Here is a 12,165-nt window from a genome sequence, read left to right on the forward strand (position 1 = left end):
CAGCCTAGGCTGGTTGGCTGGTTTTAGCTGGTCGACCAGGCTGGTTTTAGAGAGGTTTTGGCCACTTCCAGGCTGGTTTCCAGCCATTTCCAGCCTGGTCTTAGCTGGTCAGACTGGGAGATGACCAGCTAAAACCAGCTTGACCAGCCTAGCCAAGCTGGGAGTCCAGCCAAAACCAGCTATATCCAGCTTAAACCAGGCTGGTCAAGCTGGTTTTAGCTGGATTTGGCTGGTCATTTTCCAGCCTGACCAGCTAAGACCAGGCTGGAAATGGCTGGAAACCAGCCTGGAAATGGCCAAAACCCCTCTAAAACCAGCTTGGTCAACCAGCTAAAACCAGCCAACCAGCCTAGGCTGGTTTAAGCTGGATTTTTCAGCAGGGTAGAACTAAAATATGCAGGATACCGGACCTCCAGGACCGAGGTTGGGCACCGCTGACCTTTTGAAGCCTTCTGTAGCCTAATCAATCAGCCTGTGTAAGAAACTAAACACTTATTTTCATTGTTTTTAACTTTAATCCACAGCTTCTACTGTTAATGTCATAAATAATGTTCAGTTTTGTGCACAAAACAATCTTTTAATAAGATCTCAGTGTGCTGTCAGGAGCCACAGGGACTAATTCTGCTTTGCCTGTGTATTTATTTATTTATTTATTTATATATATAAAAAAGCATCCAACTTGCATTTAATGAAGCACCAAAACACACAATTTAATGTTCTACTGAAGGAATAAACACACCTACACATTGAACGCCTACATCATTTTCAAATATAGACTTTTATGTGCTTCCTATTGCATTCCCCATCATTATGGAGATGATTTTTTTGTTGGCACATGGAGATGATTTGATGTCTTGTTGGTCCACTGATAGCTGTTAAAACTCGAACTGAATGTAACGATGGGCAAACAGAAGGAAGCCACATCTGCTTTTTTTCCTTTGATTAGCAAACAGTAAAGCCAAGCGCAGAACCAGACGAGGTGTATCTCATATCTTTTCACGCTGTGTGTCGCCCACATTCGACCCGCAGGCAGTTCGAGACGGTGGTGCCGAGCGAAGACTCTGTCATTACGGAGATGACGTCCACCTTGAGGGACTGGGGCGCCATGTGGAAGCAGCTCTTTGTGGTAAATACTGTTTTGGCAAATCCGCCCACAGCCAGACGCTGGTTTCGTGATTCCTGGATGCACAGACGCTGCTGGGCGGAATATATTATTTGTACATGAGCTGTTGTTGCTTGCAGGGGAAACTATTATTGGATTATTTTTACACCTGGTCATTATATTTCAGTGGTGAAGCAATGCTATAACAACTTCAGTTATGTTTTACAATGATGCTAACACAAACAAATAGTGAGTGAGGGATATATTTATTACAGTATTTCTTAGTTTTGCTTTAACGTAAATGATTATTTACAGCGCATTAAATAACTTTTACAAGTGCCTTAGATTTTATGAATGCATTATGTTAAACTAAGATTAATGGATGATGTTAAATAAGGACTGTGCAATATTGGAAAAATCTGACGTTGCAATATTTAGTTTTTCTGCTATTATATTGCGAGATGAATACAGATTCACCAGATGGCTTTAGTAGATCTATTTGGAAAGAGTTCATTAATTCAGTATCAGGGTGTCTGCGGGGTATTACAAAGTATTAACATTTATTAAAAAGTCTTAATTAATTTTAACTTGAGTCTTAATTTTTGTTCAACCATTGTTCAAAGTGTTTGACTCCAAAAAAGCATAAATAAATGTATTTTCCTCCTTATATTAACGACGGCGTGCTCGATCCACGTGATTGGTTCGGGCCGGGGCGCGTCCGCCAAGCTTCTCCGTCCAGGTCTTGTAATTTGTGACAAACGCAGGAAGGTGATGTGGCGCTCTTCACATGTGGTGAAACCATTGAGCGAATCAGACGGCAAAACGGGACAATGCAAGTTTGCGTACTCCTGGTTGGAGAAAGACGAGGTTAAACAGTTGCTGAAGCCTGATGCTGAAAACAACCGCGCAATTAATTCTTTCAAGCTTTGTTTCTTTCGTGCTTATTTGAGTTCTGTTGCATAGTTGTGCTCCATTGATATTTTTTTTTAAACCACTACAACTTTTATAAACAACTGTTATTTAAATTAAAGGTTTGATACTGATTAGAACTTGAAGTGGCGATGAGGTCTTAAAATATTCTGAGAAGGTCTTTAAAAAGTCTTACAAAGGTATTGAAATTCTCTTTAGTGTTCCTGCATATACCCTGAATATGATTGTGATGGGGAGTAAATCGTGCATAAAAGTGATACAAGAAGGGTTGCGCAATGTTGGACAAATTTGACATTGAGATATTTTGTTTCTCTGCCATTATATTACGATGTGAATACAGTTTGACCACATTATAAATCATGCCTAAAAGTACTACACAAATTACAAGCAACAATGTTTTAGGGTTTTCAGTCAAACAGTGTTCAGGTACTGAAACTGATCAATCAAATCGTCTTTAATGTATAAATAAATAATAAAATAAAATGTTTTATCAAAGTTACAAATGGTACAGTTTCTTGTACCAGATTGCTTTAACATATCCTTGAATGCTCACACATTCACAGGCCTCAAAAACACAGACAAAGGATGAACTTCCACTTCATTATGGTTATATTTAAAAAGCTCTGAGCCATGGCTGCTGCTAAACTATAATCCCAGTTTATTATATATTTATATATACACATTTATTAATGGTAATGACAAAACAGTGGTAGAGATGTCTTATGTCATTCTATACAATAATACAGCCATCTATTATGCAATCATCAATCAGATAATAAATCCCAACTCAATATTGCACATCCTGCGATATGACAATAAATTAGTAAATCAGCTAAAATTAAGTAATGGAATCTTAAAGTGTGACTGTCTGCATCTTAATTTTACTTTTGCTTCACTGTTGTTTACTTCTCTAGAAGAACGAAGGGGATTTGTTTAATAGACTGTGGCACGTGATGAATGAGATTTTGGACCTCAGGCGGCAGGTGCTGGTTGGACACTTGACTCATGACCGCATGCGGGACGTCAAACAGCACATCACGGCCCGTCTGGACTGGGGAAACGAGTGAGTAGTGATCAATATGTGATAGTAACATGTTCTGATTATATTTTGATACTTGGGAAAATGGAAGTCCTGTTTTAAAAACGTGCTATTGTAAAGTGTGTTTTTGTGACAATCGAGTCTTAATTTCCCTAAGATTGACATCACATTTCACATTACCTGAAGTACTTTCTGTAGTTTTAAATTTTTAATTATAATACAAATATATATATATATATATATATATATATATATATATATATATATATATATATATATATATATATATATATATATATATATATATATATATATATATATTATTATTATTATTATTGTTTGCTTTGTGTGTGTATATATATATATATATATATATATATATATATATATATATATATATATATATATATATATATATATATATATATATATATATATATATATATACACTTTTTATAGATTTATAGGAAGATATAACCAGTGGGAGCAAAGCAAACAAACAAAAAATAATAATAATAGTAATAAAAATATATATAAATATGTACATACGTGTATCCATAAAAATACATCCACTCCATATCCATTATTAAAATTAACCTTCTTAAGAAAGTAAATATATAGAATAGACATAAATTAAACGGTTGCCAAAAATATTCCCGCGATATTGCATGACCTATAGAATTATGTCAATGATAAATTATGGGTAATTATATTGTTGTTGTGAAGAGAGACCATTTACTCCATTTCTTTTTAAAGATCTCTTTATTTAATCAAAGTGCATGTGTCAGTTATTCTATTTGCTCCACTTCTGCTTTTATTTTGAGCCATTCATCTTTAGTTGATGGGTCTTCTTTATATCATTTCCAGCTTATAGCTTTTTTACTTGTTGCCATTAATATTTTAAATAGATATCTATTCTCCTTTATTAATTTTTAATAGGAATATCTCCTAGATAATGTACATTGAATGATCTAGGACAGAGTTGCCCATGGAAACCCTTGGTTTGGCCCACCACCCCATTTGAAGAGAGAGGGAGAATCATGGGGAGTTTGTTGGGGTTAATGCCTTTGACAGAGATTGTCATTTCAGATTTAATGTAACCTTTAGTTTCTTTGTATAAATGAGGAACTACAAAAAATTATAGTTTCAATTCAATGTTGTAAGTGAATAGGCCTTTTTAAATGTAAATACTGATAGTTGACAGATAGAGGACAATGCACAAGACATCGGTTAGCAAAGGCAGGAGCAGCTCGACTTGTGTATTCAGCATTATATTCCGTTGTGTTATGAATGACTTTGCTTATGTTTTTACTTTAATAAGTTCATTATAAAACATAAACAATAATACTGCATCATTATTTAATATGTTTTAAAGTTATTTTAAAATATTAGCAAATAAATTACCCATTTTAAATTTTATGTAATACGGTTTGGTATATTTAAGTAAAGCCCACAGCCCTCAATCAAGTTTGTTTTTTTGCTCTTTATAAGAAAAAGTTTGGGCACCGCTGATCTAGGAAATCATTATGCTGTTTTAAATAAATGTTTAGTTATTAAAGTAATCAGATTTAATAATGAGATTAATGCGAAAGAAAGAAAGAAAGAAAGAAAGAAAGAAAGAAAGAATATTCATGAATCATCTTAGTTTTTTTTGCAAGAGGAAACCAGTTTATATTTTAAGCAGTAATGTTATACATATGAAACATATGAAACATACACTGAAAAAAGTTTTGCATGCAGAACTGTTGCAAACAATTCATTTATGTTGAATTTAAACAAACAAATTAAATTTAATAATGTTCAACTTAATTTGTTTAAATTCAACACAAATAAATAGTTTACAACCACTTAACGGAAAAAATTTAGTAAATCCAAGGAATCATGTCTGATTAGTTTTTTTCAGTGTATTTTACTGTAATAACTATTATTTTATGACAATTGACATTGATAATGTTTCTATTCAGAATGGATATTATATATAAAACAGTCTGTAATTGTGCATGCACAATATATATATTTAATGCAAAGTACATTTAAACATGTCACTTTTTATATGTAGATATTTCATTCATTCATTCATTTTTTTTCAGCTTAGTCCTTTTATTAATCCGGGGTCACCACAGCGGAATAAACCGCCAACTTTTCCAGCACTTTTTTATGCAACGGATGCCCTTCCAGCCGCAACCCATCTCTGGGAAACATCCCGACACACTCATTCACATTCATACACTACGAACAATTTAGCCTACCCAATTCACCTGTACCGCATGTCTTTGGACTGTGGGGGAAACCGGAGCACCCGGAGGAAACCCACGCGAACGCAGGGAGAACATGCAAACTCTGACCCAGCCGAGGCTCGAACCAGCGACTTTCTTGCTGTGAGGCGACAGCACTACCTACTGCGCCACTGCGTCACCGATATGTATTTCAAATGTCAGTTTTTCAAGAAAAAAAATATTGTAAGTAGTGTTTAGACTGTTGATTTTGGCATTAATGTAGCCATCGCTACTTGTAAGGCGTTAATTAATAAATAAACAAAATAGCTTGACATATAGCTCTAAGCTTCATTTTCATTACGTAAGATATAATTTCTTAATCTGTTAATTCTATTAGGATAAAATGGGCCCTTGGTGTCTATTTGTGACTTCTATCTCAAAATCCACTTGACATAAGAGTTACTTGGCGTTTATGTATGGGATTCATTGGAAAGAGCATGCAGAATGTAAAATTCCGATGTCTGATGTTAAACCTGCTTTGAAACTGTATATTAGTGGGAAATGGCAAATGCGATGGGGCGAATGTAGACACAACAAATCATATGAAGTGAATCCATTTGTAAATGAAAGAAATAATTATTTTAAAAATAGGCAAGATCAGGTTACACATACAAGATCTGAAATCAGTAATCAAATTAAACGGTTGTATATAACTTGACGTTTGTATGTTGTTGTTTTTTTTTGTACAGTGACTGTTTACTAAGACACCAATATGATTGCATGTTATGTATATTGTATTTTAATATCTGTTTTGCCATGTATATAGCCAATGTTGCTGATATAGCATTAAAACATGAATAAATACATTTATTTGTTTAAATTCTCCATTCATTTGTCTTGTGCAGCATATCAAACACTGTCCATTGATGCTATCATGCGTTTCTGTGCTTTCTCAGGCAGCTGGGTTTGGATCTGGTACCCAGGAGAGAGTTCAGCATGGTGGATCCCGATGACATCAGCGTCACCGAACTCTACCGTCTGGTACGTCTGTTTTTTGCATGAAACATTTCTCCCTCGGTTTATCCTTTCCATTAAACGCGAGAGGCTCGCGATAAAAGCATCCCGTCATCTCCAGTAACAGGCCCCATGGGGAAAATGACAGTAATTCTCAACCTCACTGACAAGATACGCTGCCGAAAATTACAGTGGTCATGGATGTTGAAGTTTGCTTGCTGGCCAGAGGGTTTGTTGACAGCGGGGAGTCTCTCTGCTGTGATATAATTGAGTTATACGGAGCTGAACGTGACCTGAAGTGTCCTGTACAGTGTAATGTAATGTAATAACCTTCCGCTGGCAGATGGGACTCTGTTGCTGCAGCCTGTCTGGGGTTTATATTGCGCATGCACACATGCTTTTGCCATCAGTTCAATGCGATTCAATTTATTTGTGTAGTGCTATTTTGTGATGCACATCATTTCAAATGAGCCTTACAGAAACGAAGCATCTTTCTACTTCATAAATAGGAGTTAGTCATGGAATATTATGAGATCCATTCTATACATTGAATTTAGTCTATGTTATGGAATATCAGATACTTTTGTTTCTCTCTTGATGATTTAGTTAGTATTTATCAGATTTATGTAGTTTATCTGTCCATTCACATATATCATGGGCTTTATCAATTTTATACATTATATTTTGCTATTTTTTTAGCACAATGTGATTACTTTTCCTGCTTGTCAGTATAATTGTAATTAATTTCATAATATTTTTATTATATTTTTCCTTGACTACAGCTTTACAAATTGAATTTGTCATTAAAATATCATTAAATATTAATGATGTTATACAATTCTTTGACTGAATATTCATTAATATTTAATGTCAGTTTTGTTACACTTAAAAAGTTATCCAAAAAATAAATAATTGTAATTAATTTGATAATGTTTTTATTATATTTTTTCTTTTAGAAAAAATTGAATTTGTTGTTAAAATGTCTTCAAATATTAATGTTTTACTATTCTTTGACCAAGTATTCATTAATATGTAATTTTAGTTTTGTTACACTAAAAAAGTTATCCAAAAAAAAAAAAAAAATTATATATATATATATATATATATTTTTTTTTTTTTTGATAACTTTTTTAATATGTATATATATATATATATATATATATATATATATATATATATATATATATATATATATATATTATATAAAAATATATAATATTTTTATGAAAGTTTTATGACAAGATATGCTGTCTTAGTAGGGTTATTTTTATATTTATATATATATTGGTGTATTGAGTTTCATATATGAATACACTACACTCTCAGAAATAAAGGTACAAGAGCTTTGTAGACCTTTTAGGTACAAATATGAACCTTTTGAAAAGGTACCTCCCCAATGACAGCTTGCGTACCTTTATTACTGAGAGTGTGTATCATGCGGTTGGAAGGGCATTCTCTGCATAAAGCATATGCCAGAGTAATTGGTTCTTCATTCCATTGTGGCAAACCCTGATAAATATGATATAAAAAAGGATATGATATGACTATCTGAGCTTTAAAGTAAAGTGTAAAAATGCTCTGCTTTATTTGTTGGTTTTTCTATCCTCTCCTTTAACGGTCTGATTTATTAGTGTAACGATAAGTTAGTTAAGTACACAGGAGCTAAGCCATTTAAACTTATGTGGGGAAGTAGCTTTTTTATCATCTACAGAACAGCTTAACCCTGTATTTACTGAAGAACCATATATAATAACTTTACTATCTGATTACAAATATATGTTTTTATAATATAAGTCATAAATAAGTCAGGGGAACACTGTTTTGATGGTCCATTTGAGTATTAGTAGACCGTCTGCTTAATATCTGTTGATACTGCTCCTTCAACAGACATGTCAACTTACACTAACCCTAACCCCAACAGTCTACTCATAATCTAATAAGAATTAGTTTGCATGCAGATGCAATGTAACTTAAATTCAACAAAGGAATCATCAAAATAAAGTTTCACTTAAGTCAGAAATGCAAATTTATGTCATTAAAGTCTTGTAGTAACCTCCAGTAACACTTCAGGGTTTTTGAACGAGTGCCCTATGAAGGGTTTAATGGGTAGCCACTGTAGAGAAGATAAGAAAGTTGAAGCTGGGAAAGGAGGTTTTGGGTGACTGTCATTGATCTATCTGGGTTGTTTTGTGCTAGTTTGGCTGTGATTGAGTTGCAGTGTTTGCTGTGTGTTTACGGAGCTCATTACCTGTGACACATTCGCTGTGATGAATCGTGTGGAAGTGAATCAGGCCACACAGTCTCACCACACACAGTAACTAGGAAGGAATCTCTCGTCACCAAAGGTTTGTGTGAAAGAAACCGGGAGATCTAAAGTTGGAAAACCAGCCTTAATTAGGATGGCATGATATATATTGGACTATCCTGGCAACTGACAATATTATGGTTAGTTGATATTATGGGGAGCATATATCAAGAATATATGTTGTATATTTTGTCCATTTGACACTCCAAAGCACATGGATTTTAATTAAACACTTTTTTTTGGTGGCCATTTTTATTACTTTTGCTTTTTTACTTAAAGATTTAGCATTTTGTATTTCTAATTGTTAAAGAATATTAAACTAAACTAAAATAAACAAGTAATTGTTTTATTTTATAATGTTTTTAATGTATTTGTGTAATCTTTGTATTTCTATACTGTTTTATTAGTGTTGATGGTGGAAAATCTATCATTATAAAAGTTTGAAAAAGTTAAATATACATTGACATGGTCAAAGCAGAACTTATGAAGTGACATAACATTATTTTTATTATTTTATTATCTATTAAAACATTATTTGTGTTTGCTTCACTTTCCCCTGAGTTTTTTATTTATTTAATTTCTCTTTTCAGCTTCTGTATTTGGTCTGGTTGGAAGTTCATGGTATTTATTGCCCCATATTTTCTTGTTTAGAGCACAGGTTGTCTTTGTTTACAGTTATTTATGTGAAAGTAAGGGGCTTAAGAAGTCTAGAACCTTCTGTGATCTGATCTGGCCTGCCAAACGCAGAATAAAGTCTTTAGCGAATTCCAGCGCTTTATCTTTTTAGCCTATTCATTCCCATTTAAACCTCTGCTATTTCAGTTTCAGTTAATATAATTTCTCAAAAGCAGCCAGGAGCAGTTTCTTTTCGGTTTCTTTTGTCTGTACTTTCAAGAGTGAAAGCAATATTTAAGTTTTTACTCATAAATCGTCCTACTATCAGTTGCAATTTAATTTGTGGATACAAATCAAAGGTTTAATCATGTATATACCATTATTTTATTGCTAAAGGCATCATTTTTTTAAAGTTAATTAATTCAGAATTATTATGGTTAAGTAAAAAACTATGAAAATAAAACTTTTTTTTAATAAAACAAATCAACATTTTATTTCAAGAAAATGAGTCTTTCTATTTAGTTTGAAAAAAAAAATACTGAAAAAAAACAATACAATTTAAAAATAAAATAGAAATGACAAAAAAAGAAAAAAAAAAAAATTAAAACTTTGCCTAGGTTTTTAGGTAATGTTTTGAGCATTTTTCTTTTTTCTTATATATTGATATAAAACTAAATCTGTTTTCTGAAAATTGAAAATATAAAAGATGAAAACAGCTCAAGTTATTAATAAAACAACACTAGGGGCTCTTTTTTGACGATTCAGGTGCAAAAGTCCAAAGCGCAGGGTGCAAAAGCATTAAAAGCGTGTCAGAATTAACTTTTTCTATTTTAAGTACAGAAAAATCTGCTTTGCCCTGTGACGCATGGTCTAACAGGGTTGAGCTTATTCTTTTAATAAGTTATAGGTGTGTTTTGAGAATAAACCGATCAGAGTCTCATCTCCCATTCCCATAAGAGTCAGTTGCGTCTATAGAGAAAACAGTTAAACAGAGCATCTGCAGGCAAGAGTGAGAGATGAGCCTCCTCATTCTTTACTTTCACTTTCACTCTCGTGGATAGGGAAACGTGTTGTACGCAGACATCTATTAGCCTATACATAATTAATTTTGTTTGTTAAGCGCAACAATTTGTTTAAAACTTTTTCTAAATTCAGTTCTAATTTCCAGCAAACAAATAAATGAACAGTTATAACGTAGTGTAGCTATATCCAAATACACATGCTGTGCCCCTTATGGTCTAAAACCTGGCAGGTGGACAAATCTAAGCTTGTTTTTAATAAAACAAATATTATTATGTATATAATACATAATACTGCTAATAATATTAACATTATACAAAAGCAAATTGTCATGAATAAACTGAAAAAGTCCCCCTAGATGAAGAAGGCATGGAGGCGGTGGTTTTTATATTTATGTAGGCTAGAAATGTATTATTTTTGTAATATTTTAATTCTTAATAAAATATTCTCTTTTTCATTTTCAAAGATATTTGCGTATTGCTGTACATCTTGTGTGTATTAAGCAATATTTAAGCGAGGCGCACAACTAACGCGCTCTGCACTGGACTTTAGACCTCCTTTAAGCTAGTCTATTGAACAGTGTATTTTAGTTGCTCTCAAAATAGCAATGCTCCAGCAATGCGCCTCAACACACCTCCTTTTTTAAACCAGACTGCCTATGGGCGCACACATGAGCGCAAACGCATTTGCTATTCAAACAGCGTGATGGAAAACGTCAAAATGACCCATGCGCCGAGCTGAAACTAGCAAACAACAATTGCGCCTTGACCTTGCGCCGCATTGTGACGGGTGTATGATTGGGCCCTAAATGTCCTGATAGAACAGATCTTATACTTCAAAGCCAAATGTAATACTTAACTCATGTATTATTACTCTAGCTTATGCGTTTCAAAGCTAAAGCTCTTCTTATACATATCCCTTGCTCCTCCTTATCTTTATCACAAGAATGTGTGGGTAAAATTATAGCCTACATAAATAGCACACTAGTCATAATAGCTGCCTTTTTACTTCAGTAATTGCTTGCAAAACTCAGCACTAATTAACTGAGAAACACTGAGAAAAGGCTACATGCCATCAGTGTAATTGAAATGTGATGCATTATAATATGTTTTTCAAATGAAAGTGTTCAGTAGTGCTTTTCACTGTCCTCATGAGCACACACACACACACAAACACACATACACAGTGTCACATATGCTGTGCCCCCGTTGGCCTTTTCATATTTCACATCTCGCCTGTTCACACCTCGCTGTCCTCAAACACAGACACATGCGCTTCAATAGATCCAATAGACGCTCTCTGGAGAGAAGTGTGTTTGTTGCACAACAACAGAGCCGATGTGCACTTCAGATGAGCTTGTGTGCAGTGATATATATGATTGTGCGCGTGCATTTGTATGTGTGTGTGTGTGTGTGTGTGGGTGTGTGCGAGTTTGACATTGCTCTGTGGTGTCATTGCAAAGAAAAGAGCATATTAACTGAAACAAATTCGATTTGGCCGGCTGTAAAGAAGTCGTGCTGTGAACACAGAGCTGCTGGAATTCAGGACAAAATCCAATGCATTTCTGATGCGTTCACCAGTGGAGATCTAAAGTGGAGAAAAACCTGCAGTTTTCTCCATTTTGAGGTCATTGCCTGGTGCTTTTTAACCTTTGTGCGCTGTTGGGGATGTTTTCATCCACTCTGGGGGTGATTTTGAGTCTTATTTGGCTGCAATTTTCTCAGTGTTTCAGCAAATGGGTTGTTTTTTTTGTGACAAATCTTATTTTGACACTTATTTTGAGCTAATGCTTTGAACAATGCTTCAACAATACACTCTGGGTAAACTGACCACCCTTTGGTTATGTTGGGGGCTGTTTTTGCCCCATTTGACTAATGACATTTTTTAATTGCAAAGCCATGACACCTTATAATCATGCATTAAT

General features: G+C 33.9%; 1 protein-coding gene across 12 annotated transcripts in view; it reads left to right on the top strand.

Annotated features, from left to right (window-relative positions):
• Window positions 1-12,165, top strand: part of dock4b (dedicator of cytokinesis 4b) — a 191,979-nt gene that overhangs the window by 80,361 nt on the left and 99,453 nt on the right. For all 12 annotated transcript variants that reach the window (XM_073946666.1, XM_073946667.1, XM_005164996.6 and 9 more), the window contains exons 5-7: window positions 1,030-1,126; window positions 2,947-3,095; window positions 6,244-6,328. In XM_073946666.1, the coding sequence (XP_073802767.1) occupies window positions 1,076-1,126; window positions 2,947-3,095; window positions 6,244-6,328 (285 nt within the window). In that variant the 5' untranslated portion in view covers window positions 1,030-1,075. The remainder of the gene's footprint in view (window positions 1-1,029; window positions 1,127-2,946; window positions 3,096-6,243; window positions 6,329-12,165) is intronic.

The sequence above is a fragment of the Danio rerio genome, chromosome 4 (assembly GCF_049306965.1).
Source record: "Danio rerio strain Tuebingen ecotype United States chromosome 4, GRCz12tu, whole genome shotgun sequence".
Classification (NCBI taxonomy): domain Eukaryota; kingdom Metazoa; phylum Chordata; class Actinopteri; order Cypriniformes; family Danionidae; genus Danio; species Danio rerio.